We start from the raw sequence: 19612 nt of genomic DNA on the forward strand, positions 1-19612 counted from the left end.
GCCTTCCCTACAAACAAATTAGAGATGCAATGGTCTTTTCGTGCCTTTATCAGTAGAGGTAAACAGAAGTATTTCGATGCCACTGGCCGCAGTTAGTGTTTTGAACCGATGGAGAGTAAAAACAGCATAAATGTTAAATGGATGACTGAAGACTGCTTTTCAGCCCACCCATCCTTCTCCACCACCAAATTTACAGCATAAGAAAAATAAAATCTGAGTGGTATGCATATGTTGTAAAGGTGTACCTGCTAATGCCTGAATATTTCTACATTTTTCCCAGATCCTATTTACTAGTACCTATTAACTTCAAAATCCCTAACCTAATATGTTTCAGGCACAGAAATTTCTGCAGTTTCCTTTGGGATTCATAAAGCTAATATTCTTGTCTAAATATAGAACAAAATGTAAAACAGATGGGAAGATCTTTTTTTTTAGTAGTTCAGAAGAATGTGAAAAAAAGTGATTGTCTTGCAGTTAGCTGTTAACGTTGTGGGTTTCTTCGGAATTATTTCTAAGGGTGTGATACATTGGCATAACAAAAATTTAGAAGGCCCCAGCGAGATTTGAACTCGCGACCCCTGGTTTACAAGACCAGTGCTCTAACCCCTGAGCTATGGAGCCGCCACGTATTTTCCTACTACCGTAAGTACACTAATATGTCTTTCTACGGTTACTGCATTCATTCTGTCAGTTGAAGTAAATTATCTAAGGCTGCATTTCTGTTCTCATACACACAGACTGATAAAATAACTATTTTTGTAAAATATATTATACTTAATAGACTTAAACCGTATCAAAACCTATAATATTAACTGTAATCCCAAGCACGCAGAATACGATGTCGATAGAATAGATGGCCTGTTTTTTTTCAGGAGCAGAATCCAGTATGGACATTAACAGAAAAACGCGTTTATAAAAGTTTAAATACGTCCAAATGTAAGAAATCTTAATTATAAATGTTATTACAGAAAATTCACACAAGATAAAACAATACGTAACACTTCAACTTTCAGCTCTGTAACAGAGGTACTATTATTTAACATCACATCCTCTGAATGAAACATGACTCGTTTGCAGCTTTGACGAGATGTCCTTTCCCGTCCACCTTTTGCAAAAAAGAGGTTTAATTATGTGCTTAATATTACGAAGCTGTGTTCATAATTACTTGCCACCAGGAGTTGACCTCAACATCATGGCCGTCTTTATTGGAAATAAGACAGACGACGATGATACGATGAGATAATCCGTTTGTGCTATGACTGCTTCCTATTCGGAATCGACCTCATAATCATGGCCGCTGTTGCCGGACGCGAAAAGGTGAAGTTCGCCACAATGAGGCAATTGTTTTTGTTAAGTGATTACTGCTTTTCGCTCCGAATTTGACCTCATAATCATGGCCGTCGCTCACGGACGTGAGGAAGTTAGGGCCGCCATGATGAAGCAGTTCTCGGATTTGATGCTTTTGACTTTGCGTGAAGTGGGACGTGCGTCCTGTTTTCGCTGTTTTGTACAATTCCGATCGAATTATATTTAATATTTCTGATAGTATTTACACAGTGCAGCGTCTTTGTTACCAACGGTAGGCAGCGAAGCGACTGGCTCACTTTGAGCTGTAGAATCTCAGTCTGAGTTTTGCACTTTCCTTTCGCTTAGGACTCAGGCTGACCTACCTACCTACGTCGTACCGTGATAATTAATTTTGCCTCAGGAAATCATTCTTCGGTGTCGTGCACCACGTACGGATAAGAAACTTCAAAACTCTTTGTTTTTGGTGAAAAGTTGATTTTAAGCAGACTTAGTTTCATGGGTGCTCACCGAAGCGAGGGCCGACGGGACTGGCTTCAGCAGGATGCGCAGGAACAGCAGCTCTCCTATGTAAGTTTTCATAAATTATATCTCCCTTTTCGAACCCGCCCACTTCACTCTGTCGTTTAGAAAGGAATGAAGCACCTGGATTATACAATCATCGAAACTAGTTCTTGCACGATCGAAGTGCTTGCAGGATCAGTCCAGCTTGAGATTCAAACTCAAAGATATTTGTAATACACATATATTTGTTGAAATTCTTACTGTTTTAGAATGATTTAAAAAAAAAAAAAGACTACAGGAGGATCTGCAATCATTTGAGGCGTAGTATTATTTCAAGATCATAGTTGGAAGTAGGGGGTAGGTGTTTGTATCTATGGGTTATTCCATGCCAAATGCAATTACGCATTTGCCTAAGTATATATTTTTTTGTGTTAAACCATTAAAATAAGTCTGTGATGCATCATTGTGTCTGACATCAGCATGTGTCATCTCTAGGAGCCAAGGTTTGGTTTCAGGTACCAGTGACATCTGGCGTAGAATGACTCATGTGACTATACATCATTCTGGAGTTTGAGCCCAAATTATGTGTTTCGGGTCAATTGGTGACTCTAAATTGCCCTTAATGTCTATTTGTGAGTGAATTAGTGATAGCCGTGCATTCCGTCTAGGGTGTGCCTTGCCTCACACCTTTTACTTCCAGGATAGACTGCAGGCCACTGTCATTCTGTACTGGAGAAGTGGTTATTAAGGAAAAATTGATGGGTCTGTGTCAACAACTGCATCCAAAACCTTCACCCAGTGCCTCTTCACCAACTGTGTTGCGATTGATTTCCAGAACCCCTGGAATATCATGATTAAGCACAGACAAGTGCAACGCAGGGGTCGGCGCTCACAGATGAGCGTGAGGTAAGACAAAATGTTAAGTTATTATTAAGCTTTCTTTAACTGACACTTTGTTGAAGGCAGCTTACACTGTACTACCTGCTGCCAAAATTCACTGTGACTGTACATTGTTTAGACACCTAGGTATTTTCAGTCGGGCTCATAATTGCGATTATTGAAGTAGTTTACCATAAACCCAGGAATGTGCTTTTATTTACACTTTGTGCTGTACACACAGCAACATTCATTAAATGGTAGCAGTGATTGTTCCATGACTGGTGGGGCATCATGTTCTGTGCTGTTCAGTAACTACTCTGCAATTTACAAAAAAAAACTTCAGTAAGTGTGATTTTCATGGGTTAGACTTTGAAATTCCCTTGTCTAACAGACTCTGCATCCTCAGCACAACATTATAGTATAGCGCATCATGCTTTGAGTTGCAGGTCTGCAGCCTTCCTCCGCTGTTGTGTTAGAGCAGCAGATGACAACCGGAGGCGCATACCATCTCTGCTTGCTCTCATGAAACCAGAAACGTGCTGAGATGCAGCAGATGGGTGTGGGACTGTGAACTTTACAGCACTTTACCGCCCTGTGGCTTAATCATCTCGAAAGACTCTTTCTGATAACTGCTTTTGTTGATTCCTGTTACATCCTTTCACAAGTGTTGGGTGAATGTTTGATGTTTTCTTCCTTTTGAAAGCTGATGTCATCTGTTGTCATCCGTTGTTTTGTCTGTGCAGTTACACAGACCCTGTGATTTCCATGGACCTTTTGCGAACTGTTCTGCAGCCAAACTTTAATGAAGACATATTGGCTGTGTTCCGGAAGTACATGAAGGTAAATAAGCAATTTTGGAGGGGGAATTTTGGCATAATCACCACTGTGTACAAGCAACAGCTTATTCACAATGTGACACATGGCAGAGCATATTAGAAAATGTTATTTCCTGTGGTGTTAAAGATTCACACTGAGTTCATACAGATATTGTGTGTCATTAAAAATGTGATTGCCTGCTTGTATTTTTTTTTTTTTTTTTTTTTTATAAAAAATACAAGTATGCACATTACCAGTAAGCAGTAGGGAAATCTGTTTGGAACAGTTGAAATTCAGGGTCGCTCTTAGATTTATTTAATTAGCAGATGCTTTTGTATACTTGTAGAAAAAAGTTTAAGCATTGAACTATACTTGGTGTTGAAACAGTTTTTCAGGCTGCTTTAAACAGACTGCATGTTTGAATCTCACCTACTCTTGTAGTACCCATTAGCAGGGTTTTTGGTCTGAATTGCTCCAGTAAACAATTAATCCAGCTGTATAGACATGTAATCACTGTAGGTAGCTTGGCATTATAAGTCACTTTGGCAAAAAGCATCAGCTAAATGAATGTAAATATGAATAAATGTTCTAAGTTTTCAGCAGTTTATTTACAAAGTATGTTGGAGTTTTGATCGCGGTCTTTTCCTTGGGGTGTTTGTGGTTCAGTTCTTTGAGAAAGCAGCTAGTAACGTGAAGGAGAACGTTGGTGAGGAGGTGCAAGCTGACCAGCTGATCAGGGAGACCTGTCGCAACTGCCTGGAACAGGTGAGAGCGCTATGCTCATCTGGACACGCACTGTTTCCTCCTGATTGTAAAACGGGCAAATCATTGACTTCTGTTTCTTTCACAGGCAAAACTGCTGTTCTCTGATGGTGAAAAAACAGTTGCAAGACCAGCTTTTGAACCTCCAGTCAAGGTAAAATGTGTGGCTTTACAGCAGGAAGTGATTTTAAATGAATCTGTAGGTCCTGTTATGACAGACAATGTCAATGAAGTATGAGTCCACCTGAGTAGCACCCACTTGGGACAAACTGGACAGAAGAGTGAAAGCATAGCCATATGCAAGTGTCCTGCATCTTTGGGAATTACTGCAGAAGAGCTGGGAAGATACAATGCCTGATCTTCTGGTTGAACTTAACTGAAGGCCCCGTGAACAATAAGTAGTTTCCATCAGTGTACTTAAACTTTTGACAGGTACTGCTCCATGACTTGGAAACTTGGACTTGACAGTAACACACACTGGGGCAGCAGTTAGTGTAGTGCTTAAGGGTACAGTGAATATGCCAGTTCCCTTGCCTGAACTAAGTCTCTCATCCTCATATAGATTGTAATTTGAATATTAACAATAACAACAGTAATACAATAATAATAAACAGTTGAGAGTAGCACTGGTGCCAAACAGCTACTGAGCTGTGAGTTTGGATGTTGGTTTGAGTCCAGCTCAGTTTGTCTAGAGTTTGCATGTTCTCCTTGGCTTCCTCCAGCTGCTCTGGTTTCGTCCCACAAGACAAACATGGCCTGGAGCCCTGACCCTGCATTGGACAAGTAGTTATGCTGGATTGGATGGATAGATTAGTTTTGAGGATGTACTCTGTGACCTGCACTACTCATTTCTCCTCCTTCCCAACAGCGTGCTCGCCACATGGACGATGACTCCAGCCAGAGAGGAAGTCCTGTTCCCCGGAAGGTAAGAGAGCATTTCCTGTACCCTCAATCTTAAACATATCATACTTTTGTGTTTTTACCGTGGCCTGTGTGTCTTTGTTTCTGTTATTTGCAGAGAAAAGGTCGGCCCCCTGGGCCCGTCTCATCGAATGACCGAACAGCTTCCCACAGCAACCTGTGAGTGCACCCTCTACCCAGTGCAGCAGTATTAGACACCCCCCCCCCCCCACCAGTGTGGCTCATTGTATTACGAGAATCATGATAGTCACAGCCTTGAAAGATGGAAGCCATGCCTGTTGATTTTTATTATATTGGAGTAAATATTGTGTGAATGAAAACACACATTAGCCACATCTGTACCTCAGAAGAAGCAAGTGCGTTGCTGTACTGCAAGGACTTATGGTCAGGCCTCTGCTTGTGCCAGCGCTGATTAATGGCCGATGGCTTTGCTCCATTTACCACATCAGTATGCCTGTAGGCGCAATTAGGCTCAAGTGCCGATATCAATCATGTGTGGCATGTGCAACAGATTCTTAGTTGGGCTGCCTCTGTGTCGTTCAGAAACTTAGTGGTTTTTCTGCTCTTTAAGGACCAAACCGAAAACATCAGAGCCAATAAAAAGAGATGGTCCCAAGGTGAGAAGCTGCCCCTTTATCAGGAATATACACATAACAGGAGGGAAAAATCCATTTCATTAGGTTTGAAATACATATGTTTACATGTGAAATGTCACACAAAGTGCTGCCCTAAACAGTTCATAGAGCTGGTAGGAGCTGGGGTTAATCATACTCCATCATACCTAGCAGCCCTTAGTGTAAATTCCTCGGCATTTCTGTGTATGATTTGGTTATTATTAATCTTTTTTTAGTTGACACCTTTGTCCCTGACACCTTATACTGTTAATCAACCTTATGGTGGATTTACCCATTTATGCAGCAGGTTAATTTTGATTATATTAGTTCAAGGCAAGTACCTTGATCAGGGGTAGTAAAAGACTTGGGGTTACTGTGTTGAATTAGGCCTCATTTTAATCTGCTTGCTGTGTTTGGACCCTTAGTGTTTATGTTTAGAAGGTATGAATGAAATCAATTATTTACCATGCTGCTATGCGGTTTTTTCAGTGGGACCCTTCAAGGCTGTCTGAGAAGAGCACATTTGTTCTGGGATCAAGAGCAAATAAGTAAGTAATGAGAGCTGAGGTTTCGCAAGTATGAGCCAGCATATGTATTAGCATAAACTGGGTGTTGTAATCAACCAGTTACTACCTTATTCCTTATTTCACAGAACTGCCACTGAGTTCAGGTGTGATAATTTAAAATGTATTGTGAGACTTATGAAGGCAAACTGATTCACTGTTGTAAAATTGGTGAGTCTCAATCTCGTTTTTTGTAAATTGTATTGCATAATACTCTCACGATGGTCAAGGTTGTCTGCCAGTTGAGTGATGTTAATAGCCAGAAATGCTGTATAGAGTTGCAGATGGGTTATTTTTGCACACTGTTGCTATATGCCCACATTTTTTCACTCTTTGACTGTTTTTCATAATTTTAGCCCTCAGTCACCTTTACAGGCCTTGTTGAATGCATCACTTATGTTTGGCTGTGCTCATGTATACCTATGTTTCAGAGCTCTGGGGATGGGCGGAACCAGAGGGCGGATTTATATCAAGCACGCGGACCTCTTCAAAGTGAGGCCAAAGCTGAGTCACACGCTAACAAAAGTTTTGTTTAGCAGAATATGGATTTGCATGGAATACCATCTGTTTTTCTTTAACAAAAGAGAAGAGACTCACTCACTTTAGGTTTCTTTTTATTGTGTTAGGCAGTAAAGTGTGTGTGTGTTTGTGTATGTGTTGCAGTATGCCGCTGATCCGCAGGACAAGCACTGGCTGGCAGAAAGGCAACATATGAGGGCTACAGGTGGAAAAATGGTGAGGTTTAAGGCTAGTTGTCATGCTCTGATTTGCTCCTACTCGCAGCATACAAACGCATTTCTATCTTTGCATGTCTTATGTGTGCAAATGTGTCCACAGGCATACCTTCTGATTGAAGAAGATATTCAGGAGCTGGCACGGAGTGAAGACTACAGGTGGTACTTCCTTTTGTCCTTTTATTCCTTAGGGCAGCTGTTAGCATTACAGTTAGGGATTGAAATATTGCATTGGTTTTTTTCGTGTTTTACATTCATTTATTAGACACTTTTATCCAGAATTACGTAGAAGTCCGAGTTAACAAAAGTGCATCAGTAACAAAGAGCTTTAGACACAGGATTATGGACACAGCTTGTGTGTCTGACACCATCATGTTGCTGGTTCACATCCCTCTGGTAGCTCCTATAGAAGTGACATTGAAGTAACAAATACATAATAGCAGATGGTGTTGGACTCATCTATGGAGCTGTCAGGAGATCAGAACAGAAATAGGTGTCAAAGAGATGGGTTTGAGACCCTTCTTAAATGCTGGAGGGATTCAGCAGCTTTGAGGGAGCTCATTCCACTGCATCTGGGCCAAAACTGAGAACCTACATGCTTTTGATGTTGGACCTCATGTAATGGGAGCACCAAACAGTCAGACGTTGGAGCACAGCGCTATTGCTGGAGTGTTTAATGACGTGTTTCTGTCAAAACCCCAGGGACTGCCCAGATGTCAGAATGGAGGAGCTGAAGCCTTTCACTGTTCCACACTGGATGATCGAAAAGATGCAAAAGGCAATGGAAGCGCAGCGGTTTGAGAAGGATTAGGATGCAGCTACAAGGAAAGGAGATAAGCTGAGAACCCCTAACCATGTTATCGAGGGGGAGGTGCAGTTGAGTCTTTACCAGCCAGTCTTCCACACAGCACTGTCAAATGTCCCTGTGAAAGTCCTGAACAAGTGGCCAACTTATATACATTATGCCTGCACAGCAAACTGAAATATGTATTTTTCCATATTTAAATTTTAGGCACCTGTGGCACATTGTAATATCTTACCATGAAGTATGTGCACAGTTTCTTTACCACATCTGAGAAGTTAAAAAAAAAAAAAAAAAAAAGAGTAGAAAAATTAATTGGTGTGCGACAATCCTGCCTCAAGATTTTCATTTGTACGCCTGTATCCTGTATTTTATTAATAAAAAGACAGCTGTTACTTTTTGTAATTTGACAATGCATTGCTGGTAGTTATTTTATTGCAGTGTTTTATCCCACACTATCTGCACAAAAAAGTGCAACTTCTGCCCCCTCGTCAAGTATGTGCCAAGTCAATGGTACTTTATATAGTAATCAAGTATTCCTATTAATACATCAGTACAACTGCTTAAGGTGTGGATTATGTTTCCAGTAGCTATTTGAACCTATGACTGTTGGAAAGGTTCCTTTTGTATGGATGTTCTCAGGACTTCTGATGTCTCAGTCTGGTGACTTCTCATTCACAACTGTTCTTATTACTCTTTAATAAAGGGTGATATGGAAAATAAGGGGTATAGATGATCCTGAATTCATTTTATTGTACTTTTTGGCTGTGATATATGGAAAAATACTGCATTGGAATTGCTTTTTAGGGGTATGATTTTCACCATCTATATGATAGACATTTAGTTTTCTTTACATTAGTCAGTTTTTTTTTTTTAAACCCTAATCACAAAAAAAAAATTTTAAAGTAAGTTTAATGGTTTATAGTGGGAAAGCCTGGACTGGTTTCACATGTATTCAAACAGTCCTGGAGGACATGTTTGTGCTTCTATACCAGTATCAAATGAACATTAAAGATGTTTTACCTTTCTTTCTAAGCCACTCATACTTCACAGTCATGTGAAAATATAATACCAGTTTTAATGTTGAAAAAATGGGCATTTATAAAGGCTCTAACAAGATTAAACTTCAGTAAGTGGCTCTTCATAGATTCAGGTTGTAAAGCCAAATACAAAATAAGGTTGGTTAATGTAAAAAAAATGGATGGAAACAAATACTGTAAATCTTGCTGTCAATTTCTAGCATAGTTTCTGAAAAGCTACTGTTTCACATTCAAATTGTTGAATATTTTGATGAATTGGACTACGACGTGTCATTCGGGGGTACAGTTCTGAAGAAGTAATGATTTCCACCAAAAAATAAGTAAACCAGATGGATAATATTTTCTGTACGGAAGTGGAGTTTAATAAATTATGCAAGTTTGAACTTTGATGAACAGCAATGCATTTATTCAGCTAAGCTGTAAACTGAGGAGGCTAAATTATTTAGTAAATACAATTTAATTCCATTTTGAAACAGGATCTTAATTAAAATAAATACTTAGCCCATCGTTGCTATAAGTAATTTTTTGGAAAAAAAAACTTTTTCGTCAAAGCGAAACTGATGCATTATTTAAGCGTTTCACCTTTAACCTAGTTGAACGAAAACGTATGAATATACAATACACGTTTTTTGTGAAAACAGTACAATTTCTTATCTTTTCCATTCTGTACAGTACGTTTTCTACTGTGTACACGCGCTCACGGCAATGAACGGCAGCGACTTGACGCACATCCGTAAGTTATCTAAGACCCACTTCCGGCACGGTACCGTCCAATCACATTAAACTTGAGGCTAAATCGCATCATTCCCACAGGGTTGCTAAGACGTTGCTTTGTTTTCAAATACGCTGCTCCGATTGGTCATCGGACAAATATGGGTGGGGAAAGAGGGGACCGACGAAAAAGTTTAAACGGTGGGGCGGGCGGAATATTGAAATCTGAGGAAACCTTTTAACGGCCGTCTCTGTATGCAGCGTTGGATAGACAGTTGTTAGCTGACAGGAAGGATTTAGTAATAAAGTGTAATCAAGAAAATACTTTAAAACATAGTAATACGTATTTTGTTTCAAGGTAAGGATTTCCGTCTTTTTTTTTTTCTTTTCTTTTCCTGAGGTAGTAGGTTAGTTTGTTTTGCCTCAGTCTGGTTGGGTTAATGCTGAGATTCAGATTGTCGTCGAGGTAACGACATCCCTTTCCTACTTACCTTTTTATCTAACTAACTAGCGTAGCGAAAGGGAGGTAACGGTAGTTTTGTTATTCATTAATATTCCAGCTTTTGGTAATGATGTCGACGACAGGACCAGGTTGCTTGATAACGACGGTTCCGCCGGCGTACCAGAGATACTACTTGCTTCCGTTAGTTTACGTCGGTTTTTTAAGGCATTATTTAATCTTTATTAATATCTCAATCATTGAGTCAATGTCTGTAATTACTGACGACAGTCAGTTTTGTCGGTTATTGTAATTGCTTGTATAGATTCGTATAAATAATGATATGTGTGGGGCGCCGCGTTAGCTTGCGCTGCAGTCATCATGATGATGCCGCTCTGATCGCGGACCTGCTGCTGCTCTTCCGGATCTTTCCAGAGACAGAACCGCTGTTGTTAAAGGGCCCAGTCGTGTTGGTGGTGTTCCCGAGCAGAGCGATGGCTTCCCAGAACATGGACCCGGCGGCAGCGGCGGCCTCCACCACGGCGGCTCTGAAGGGCGGCGAGGCCGGCGGCAGTGCGGCCCGGGGCTCCGTCTCAAAACGGTCACTTGACTTCTGTTGCATTCCTTTTCTTTCCATTCCTTTCCACTTGGCCCATCATGATGTCTCATCTTCACATGATCGCCTATTAACTCTGTGCCTTATATGAGCCGCCCTTCCTTGTGCTTTTTCCAGCCACCCGACCGGCTTCGAGACATGATGATGTGTTGGAAGAGCTTGCGAGCCTTTAAGGACATTAACTGTACCGTTAGCACGACCATGTGGACTCGCTGTAGTTCATGTCTCGTGTATTCTGCTTTCAAGACGGTTGGAATGGGCAGACAACAACATCATGTACACACACATAATGTTAATTCAGTACCAGTGTGGAGTCTGCATATTCTCCCCTGTGGGTCTCCTCTGGGTGCTCTGTTTCTAAAGACAGGTTTTGGGTGAATGTGTGGTTCTGAATCGCCCTTTGTGTGCGATTGCTTTGCGATGGGCCAGTGTCCGTCCGGGGTGTATCCTGCTGCACTTCCTATGCTTCCAGGTTAGGCTGTTCACTATTGCAATTCTGCATCTCTCAAGTGTTTTTTGAAAATGGGTGTACAAACACCTGATGGGTAACAATAACTAACTAGGCACTACCAGGTTACTCGGATGGCTCTTATTTTGACACCACAGTTAACTTAGATTTGCACATTTCATCCTAAACATCTTGTCTTATTTTCTTGTTTTCTAGACTTCAGCAAGAGTTGATGACACTAATGGTAAGAATTGACTGATGGATGTCTGATCTGTACATATTGTGTTTTCACCCCCCCTCTTTTTGCTTGTAATTTGGCATAACTTGATTTGTTTGACAGATGTCTGGAGACAAGGGAATTTCCGCTTTCCCAGAGTCGGACAATCTCTTTAAGTGGATTGGGACGATTGACGGGGCACAAGGAACGGTAGGACCAGAGCACTTCACCTCTGAAATGATGACTCATGGCTCCGATTCCTTCTATGCAGTTTCTTGTAGTCTACACTTATAAGAATGGACATCTTGATTATTCTTGTGAATGAAGCTTGGCAAAAAAATTGAGGGTGTTGTCCTTCTAGAAATTAAAAACTTGGCTAATCATAATGTCACATGAGTCACATCTGTATTAAGTGTAATTGCTCAGTTTTCCCTTAGTCCACTATTCAAAACTCCATTCGATCATGAAGTCAGTCACTTTTACCCCTGAGTCACAATCGAAAGCTTAATAGTACAAGATGTCCCTTGATTTGAAGGATTTGAAGATTCATCCCATAAATATATTTCTCATCTTTGTTACTGATGACCAGCACATGGGAACACCAGCTGTGAGCCATGAATACTGAAAGTAATCTGGATGACTTTGGTCCAGTGCTCATTGTGTCTGGGTGCCCACTACCACCAACTAATACCTGGATGTGGAAGTGCACATTACTTGGAATTTTTAGAAAATAAATGGGCAAAATGTTTGTAAATTCTTAACTTGAATGTTCATAACATCAGGAAGCTTCACACTTCCCCAAGAGATCTGATTTCAGCTTTTCTTTAGGTATACGAAGGCTTGCGGTACAAGTTGTCTTTAGAATTTCCCAGCGGTTACCCCTACAAAGCACCACGAGTAAAGTTCATCACGCCATGTTACCACCCCAATGTAGATGAGCAAGGCTTCATCTGTCTGGATATCCTGAAAGAGAAGTGGTCAGCCTTGTACGATGTTAGGTCTATTCTGCTCTCTATCCAGAGCCTGCTCGGAGGTAAGGAGTGCTTAAAGATGTCCTGCTGGATGTTTTCTGAAATACTTCATAAAGGATTAAATTATGTTTTCATGCTTTAGTGTATTGTCTGTTCAGTGTGTGATTGATTGGTCCACTGGTCTTTAGAAATTTTAATATTTGTCTGCAGAACCCAATAATGAAAGTCCAATGAATGCTGGTGCAGCAGAACTGTGGGAAAACCAGGAGGGTAGGGTTTTGTTTTCCATGCTAAATATCAACTTTGTTTTTATGGGATTTGATTGAAATCGATTGACTTGCTTCTCCTTTCTCAGCTTTCAGAGCCCACTTGCATGCAACATACAAGAGTTAATCGGAGGAGTTTGTCAACCAGCCTTTTGTTTGTCTTATTTGAGTGTTTTTTCTTATTTTGTAAATGTCCATTGTATGTACAGTTTTTGAATTTGTTGTATGAAACTTGAATAAAGCTTGTTTCTTGTAAACTCAGTACTTGTCCTCAGATGTGAAGGTTTGTTTTAAAAACATTTATTACCATTTAATGCATAATCTTTTTTTTTTTTTTTTTTTTTTTTTGTGTGTGTGTATTTGGCTGTTTGATTAAGGATTCATTATACCACAATAGGGGGCGCAGTGGGTTGGACTGGGTCCTGCTCTCCAGTGGGTCTGGGGATCGGATACGGCTTGGGGTGCCTTGGGACGGACTGCCGTCCCGTCCTGGGTGTGTCCCCTCCCCCTCCAGCCTTACGTCCTGTGTTGCTGGGTAGGCTCCGGTTCCCCGCGAGCCCGTATGGGACAAGCGGTTCAGAAAGTGTGTGTGTGTGTGTGTGTGTGTGTGTGTGTGCGCCAAAATATTTATGTAAATGACTTCCTGAAGTGGTGCATAAGCTATTACCATTTTAAGTTCATTGAAAGTTACTGGGGGGTGCGGTGGCGCAGTGGGTTGGTCCGCAGTCCTACTCTCCGGTGGGTCTGGGGTTCGAGTCCCGCTTGGGGTGCCTTGTGACGGACTGGCGTCCCGTCCTGGGTGCGTCCCCTTCCCCCTCCGGCCTTACGCCCTGTGTTGCCGGGTAGGCTCCAGTTCCCCGTGACCCCGTAAGGGACGAGCGGTTCTGAAAATGTGTGTGTGTGTGTGTGTGTGTGTGTGTGAAAGTTACTGATGGTAAGCAAAACTGGGAGTTGTACACAAGCAATAAATGAGATTATTCACTTAGTGCTGCCTTTCTTCTAGAGTAATTGAAGTATTAAGATACTTGAAGTTATTTTCCCATTTGTACATATGGGGTTTTTTAGTAAATATAGTTAGGTTAGCCAGGAGCAGGAAACTGAACCCAGGTCCTTTTGGTGCAATGATTAACATACCTGCTGGTCCCTCTATGTTTAAAGGTTAAATTTCTAAGATTAATGTGTCAATGAGAATGCCATATATAGTTTCCTGGGCAAAGGAGGAAACTGTATAGTGCTCAGTGTAACATACACAAGATGCGACATCCAGGGTAGTGACAGCAGCCAGCCAGCCTTCCGCCCTCCGTAGTGACTGTCTCCACGGACATCTCCTCCACGACCTCTTCATCGTCCTGCTCATTGTCGCAGCCCTCGGCCCACGCCTCCTGGGTGGCTTCCACAGACCAGAAGGGCACGTTGACCTTTCGCAGCATCTCCTGCGCCATGGTCTCTAGCTGGATGATGTGCGTCCCCAGGTCGGGGCAGGGACCGGCCTCCTCCTTTGGCCAGGGGATTGGAACCCCGGCCACGCGCGCCACCACCTGCCCCGAGCTGGACCCCTCGCTTGTGCCCCCAGTGTTGACCAGCATCCGTCGGTCACGGGGCTGCTTTAGTGGGAAGAAGTCTTGAAGGAGGACAACCTTATGCAGATCCTGCTGGAAGATCTCCAGCCCGGACAGGAAGAGTACCCACAACCTCTCGACTCGCTCGCGGTCCTCCTGCACCAGGTCACCTTCGGTCAGGAGGGCTGTAAGCCTCTTCTGCAGCCCTAATGCACAGGCGGACGCTGTTGTTATTTCAGCTGTTTCAGGGCATAACATCTCCTCTTTCAGACTTTTACCAAAACAAAGCAGAGTTGAAGACATTCATTCACAGTCAACATCCATCTCCCCGTTATGATGGAGATATGGAAATAATATAGTGTACACATTTCTGTTCATAATTTAAATGGTAAATTGGTTAAAAAGGTAATTGGTTTCAACGTAAATTTATTGTATTTAATTACAGGTTTTCTTCCTAATTCATTAAGTTGACAAAGTTGTCAAAATAATTGCCTGTACTTTTTTCATAAATCCTGCAAGATACTAAAAGCAACCATATATAAGTATATATTTAAATTTTTTGCAATCTAATGCTGTAATATGTGTAATTTCATATTAAATTTAAAAGCATTTGTAGGATTTATGGAACCCAGGCTTGGGTGGTTTTTCCTCCTCGTGTTAAAAAGCCATAAGAGGTGTTTTTGGCAGGACAGTTTGGAATCTGGTTAAACATTTTAGGTTCCAAAAATACTTCTATTGTTACAAGCATTTGTTTAGTTTCTGTCTATACTTTCTTCCATAATCTAGATTTTTGGTGTAAAGCTGCATGGCATTAGATCTATAGTTTAAAAAACTGCACGTATCTGAGACACACGTGCCGCCTAAAAATTAGGTTAAGTGCTTCTTGGCGTTCAACCCAACAATCCTCAGATTAAAAAGTCAGAGTCCTTAAACACCCTGTTTCCAGCTGTCCTTCATCACGTAAGCAATGACACCCCCTCAAGCAGCCTCCCTCGTCAGCCTATGATGCCATATCATAATCCATATCTGCATCTGAATGGACATTAAGATTAACCTGTTGGGGTCCAGCTATAAACTAATTTAAGGCAACTAAGATTTAATGTTTAATGCTGCTATTTCCATGTTACTGAGATATGGTCATATATGTTCACATGCATCTCGGTCAGCAATTGTGCTGCATTTTTTTTTTTTTTTTTGCATCTTTTTCATAATTATTTTACTGCATGGTTACCCTATCACACTGATGTCACGTTACCCATGCAGAGGTTGTGAGCCAAAGCCCTGGTGTCCTCCAGCTCCTCGCGCAGCCGGCTGCAGTCGGAGCTGCTCCCCACACATGTGGCCAGCTGCTGGAAGCAAGCGGTCACCCTGGAGAAAGCCACCTGCGCACGGGTGCATTCTGCCACGGCCCGCCGCCGTGCCTGGATCTCCCCCACCGACTTCCGCCAGCGATTCATCGTCACCTGCAGGAAGAGCACGGGAACTCACACCTATTGATCGTCTCCTTACTGGAACTCCCAACTACTGATCATCACCTTGCTGGTATTACCAGTTCTTCATGATCATTTTAGTGGTATTCCCACTATTCATCACCGCTTACGGAGAGACATCACTAGTAGTCCCCACCTATCCAAGATAAAATGAATTCACCTAAATTATCTGTTTTCCATTTTTGATGGCAAAATCACTTAAAGTTTTGGGGATCTTCACAATATTTTCAACTTTGTGGAAAGAAATCTTCGTATCCTCCCGTTTGCCTTATTTTTGACGCAATTCATTTTTCATTTAGAATCGTAATAGCACCAGTTTTGCTGCCATCCTTCTAAACTGTGTGACGCAGTGTGTGCACCTCCCACTGTGCCACAGTGACTGTGCGTAGCGTATGCCAGTCATTACGAGCCTTACCTCAGATTAGCGGGTCCGCCGTTGTCTCGTGGCGTTCAGGATCGCAATGTTTACTGCGGTGCGTCCAGCTGTCCGACTGAATATTTCCTGCTCACACTAAAAGATGTTGTCTGTTCCACTCATTAGCTGAAGCCCAACGCCCAGTGTTACCCAGTCCCCCCTCCACGCAGAGCCTCCGCCCTCACGATTGCATCAGTAAGTGCTGCTCCACTGGGAGCCTCCATATTTCAATTAACCGAGGCCCTGGCAGCTGATGCTCAGGGAAACCCTCTATGCACGTATGTGGCGTGTGTGTGTGTGGGCGTGTGTGGATCCAGTATTGAAATGGGAAGAACTGATTTATTGGTGCACAGGTTGAACTGACCCTGACCTACTCTCTGTCCAACCGTCTGATGTCTTATGGGGGCATGGAGAAAAGGTGCCTTCATGAGATCTGGGGGTTCTGGGTCCCACTGACCCTGTGCGTATGCTGGACACCGGCTCCCTCGGTGTTCCTCTCCAAGCTGCGGCTTCTTAGAGACTTGAAGAGTGGCGCCGAGCGGGATCTTCGATGCAACAGGGCCGTCTCCCACGTGCCTCATCTCCGGAGCAACTGCACTAAAATTAGCTCAATGGAGTTGTGAGCAGTCAGTGTCCACTGCGTCGATTCGCAGGGCGTGACGGCCTCCTCAACACACGATCCGCAATAGAGGCCTTCCGGAAGCATCCAACTAAACATGCTGCTATGGAAAAATCCTCATGTTTTCCCGTATTTTCCTCTCATGTTAAAGTTCTTAACACGCCATCATATGTGTATAACATCTAGGATGTCATGAGCATTCACAAGGAGGGCTATAACGACTTTGCTAAGTTTGTTTCCACATTTTTTACCTATATTCATTCACTCATTATTGATAACCACTTATCTGAATGTAGGGCTTTAATGGTCCAGAGTCTACTCTGGATGTATTGGGCGTGAAGCAGGTTTCACTCTGACTGGGACACTAGTCACAGGACAATCACATACACACACAACGGACAATTGCAAACTGGACACAGACTGAGCTGGATTCAAACCCACATCTAAACCTACACTGTAGGAGACGTGAGGCACCGGCATTACCTGCTGTGCCACAGTGCTGCCCCATTTTCCCCTCATTTTTACCTTATATTAACATGCATAGTTTTTTGTGAGTCATGATATCAGAGTTTGAAGCAGATTTGTTCAGTGCCTTGTTGTTTGGCGGGTCTGAGGTTTGCGTCCTGTTTGGTGCCTTGCGATGGACTGACGTCCCGTCCAGGGTGTACCCCCCCTACTGCCTTCAGCCTTGCGTCCAATGTTGCCGGGAAGGCTCCGGCTCACCGCGACTCTGTTCGAGACAAGCAGTTATGGACAATGGATGGATGGATGGATGCATATCAGAGTTAGTCTCTGCTTATGGTGATTTCTTCCTATTGTGAATCGAAATCTAAATAAGAGGTTTTATAAGAGTTTTTTTCATCAGTATTCAACAATCTTACACATTTGTGCAGTAAAACATTTCCATATAAATACGTTTTGAGGTCTTCTTCAAAGATGCTTTCAGCAAATGTCAGTGTTGCACGTAGTATACAGTAACGATACAGAGAGATGAACCCCAGAATTCAGTGTTGCGAATTTTTATTGGAATATCAGTAACAGTTTTGACGGTTCTGTGATTTTTTTCTCCAGTCTCATATCCCATGAAAAATACACAGGGTTACTTCTGGGTCACAGACATTCATTACAGCAACTTAACCTTTAGGACAAAAATAAACAAGTATTGTATAAGTACCAGGAACAGTTTTTACGGAGTGATTGGCTGTGACGCAGTTGGGACAAGAACTCTACCAAGCAATTTCACACTGTATGAAAAGAGAGAGTAGATACACACTTTTGGTCGTCACTAACAACACAGTTCGGTGATCACAGTTATGTCTGAAGCCTATCTGTTGGGAAGGTCGACCGCGCTTTTCAGTGATCAGATCTTGGCAAGCAAGTCTCCGAGAAGTACACATCACAAAGGAGCCACAGTTAATCATGCATCTTCGAAGGCTCCCTATCAACCAGCTGATGGGAAAACTGAAGGAGTTAACATACCACCAGACCGGGACTGGTTGAGGTCAGAGGAACCGTAATTGGGTCACGAGACGATGTGGGATGATGAATGGGTGGCGCTGGTCGTTGTTCCGCAGGCTTGGTCGTTTCGGCGCACTGAGATGGGGTGTAGATGGGTCATGTGGTGATAGACTCCATGATCTCATGGCACAGGCACTGACAGAAGCCGTAGAAGACGCAGAGGACGAGGGTGGAGGGCACCAGGCTGACAAGGATGACACCCAGTGAGAGCTGCTGGATCATCAACAGGTAGATGCCCAGGGGCAGGGAGCTGAAGTAGATGAGACAGAGGAGCCCAATGAGAAAGCGGGGGAAGGCGTGCGATGTCCACATGCGGCACTTCTGCACGGGCAAGTGGCAGGGCAGTGAGTCCAGGCTGGGTGGCCGGTATAAGCGCACCATGTTGAGCATGCTCATGGTCTCGGAGGACTGCGACTCGCCTGGCATCTCCATGATGGTGATGACCAAGCAGTCGGAGGAGCTGTGTGATTGGTCCCCACTTGTGCCACCCTCGCCAGCCAGACCACTTGGTGTGAGTACCACCTCACCGTGACCCGTTGAACCACATTTCCGGGCACGGTCCTGGTAAGTTAGGATGGCCAGGATGTTGCTGTCATCTTGGAGAAGCCAGATCTCCTCCTCAGGAACATGAGTCTCGTGGCGGCAAAAAGGGCAGCTGATGATACTGGGCGAGGAGTCACCCATCTCCACCATCTTCTTGAGGCACCTGGCGCAGACACGGTGCAAGCAGCTGAGCACCTTAGGCTTGCGGGAACGTACATCATAGCGGTTATAGCAGATCTTGCACTCAAGTTCCTCGATGGTGTACACCAAGGGCTGAGAACCCTCTATCTCGGAATCAACCTTTTGGCTCATCTTGGCCAAGGGTCCAAAGCAAGAAAGTGAAGCCCAAAAAGAATGATTCCGGACAGCTCCAGGTCACCCCTACTGACTGTCCCTGGTGCACACTCTTAGAATCCTTGACCCAATGAAATGTGTCATATAAACGTGTGCCCAGGAGGGGTGGGCAGCCACTGGCACTTGGACCCCCAGAGATTTTTTTTTCCTCCCTCAGCTTTCAGTTTGGAGTTTTTGTTCCTTTCCTCTGCAGCCAGTAGGCATACTTATAGCTTTATAAAAGCATTGATAATGTATTATGCTAGTTCTGTAGTTTCTTTGTTTCCTTGTCTGATGTATTTATTTCTTTGCTCTATGCCTGTGTTCAAGCACTCTGTGTCACTGTGTGCTCTATAAAAATAAATTGAATTGAACTGAATTGAATATTTCTGATATAAAGCTTTCGTTGAGGTTCTTGAAGCTACACCGTGTTACTTATGTCTGAATCCGTGGCAAAGAAAGCATAGCCTTATCTGCAGGCTATCATGGTGACTTCCCAACATCCTAGGGCTTCACATGCACTAAGG

The 19612-nt window shown here is 43.0% G+C and overlaps 4 protein-coding genes and 1 non-coding gene across 6 annotated transcripts; 2 read left to right on the top strand and 3 right to left on the bottom strand.

Annotated features, from left to right (window-relative positions):
• Positions 1-548: 548 nt before the first annotated feature.
• On the bottom strand, positions 549-621 carry trnat-ugu (transfer RNA threonine (anticodon UGU)). Its single transcript has one exon. It is a non-coding gene; the product is annotated as a tRNA-Thr (tRNA).
• Positions 622-1370: 749 nt separating this feature from the next.
• Positions 1371-8202, top strand: ube2c (ubiquitin-conjugating enzyme E2C). The gene is made up of 13 exons (XM_018755655.2): positions 1371-1875; positions 2645-2715; positions 3432-3528; positions 4171-4269; positions 4355-4420; positions 5135-5191; positions 5285-5346; positions 5759-5804; positions 6291-6349; positions 6796-6856; positions 7028-7099; positions 7202-7257; positions 7801-8202. Exons 1-13 carry the CDS (start codon positions 1804-1806, stop codon positions 7907-7909), a joined length of 927 nt encoding a protein of 308 aa, XP_018611171.1. The 5' UTR covers positions 1371-1803; the 3' UTR covers positions 7910-8202.
• A 1923-nt stretch (positions 8203-10125) lies between these two features.
• LOC108936340 (ubiquitin-conjugating enzyme E2C) lies at positions 10126-12869 on the top strand. Of its 2 annotated transcripts, XM_018755669.2 has the most exons (6): positions 10126-10691; positions 11371-11398; positions 11495-11581; positions 12200-12404; positions 12553-12612; positions 12698-12869. In XM_018755669.2, exons 1-6 carry the CDS (start codon positions 10429-10431, stop codon positions 12733-12735), a joined length of 681 nt encoding a protein of 226 aa, XP_018611185.2. In that variant the 5' UTR covers positions 10126-10428; the 3' UTR covers positions 12736-12869. The 2 variants fall into 2 exon arrangements, with proteins under 2 accessions (XP_018611185.2, XP_029104437.1); XM_029248604.1 differs by having other exon boundaries at positions 12553-12869.
• A 673-nt stretch (positions 12870-13542) lies between these two features.
• On the bottom strand, positions 13543-16178 carry LOC108936485 (regulator of G-protein signaling 9-binding protein). Its single transcript, XM_018755853.2, has 3 exons — positions 16073-16178; positions 15423-15630; positions 13543-14373 (listed from the first exon to the last, which is right to left on the bottom strand). Exons 2-3 carry the CDS (start codon positions 15622-15624, stop codon positions 13844-13846), a joined length of 732 nt encoding a protein of 243 aa, XP_018611369.1. The 5' UTR covers positions 15625-15630; positions 16073-16178; the 3' UTR covers positions 13543-13843.
• A 1504-nt stretch (positions 16179-17682) lies between these two features.
• Positions 17683-19245, bottom strand: LOC108936459 (E3 ubiquitin-protein ligase RNF182). Its single transcript, XM_018755819.2, has one exon. The coding sequence runs from the start codon at positions 19062-19064 to the stop codon at positions 18306-18308; it is 759 nt and encodes a 252-aa protein (XP_018611335.1). The 5' UTR covers positions 19065-19245; the 3' UTR covers positions 17683-18305.
• Between the last annotated feature and the right edge of the window lie 367 nt (positions 19246-19612).

Source organism: Scleropages formosus, chromosome 24, assembly GCF_900964775.1.
Source record: "Scleropages formosus chromosome 24, fSclFor1.1, whole genome shotgun sequence".
NCBI lineage: Eukaryota > Metazoa > Chordata > Actinopteri > Osteoglossiformes > Osteoglossidae > Scleropages > Scleropages formosus.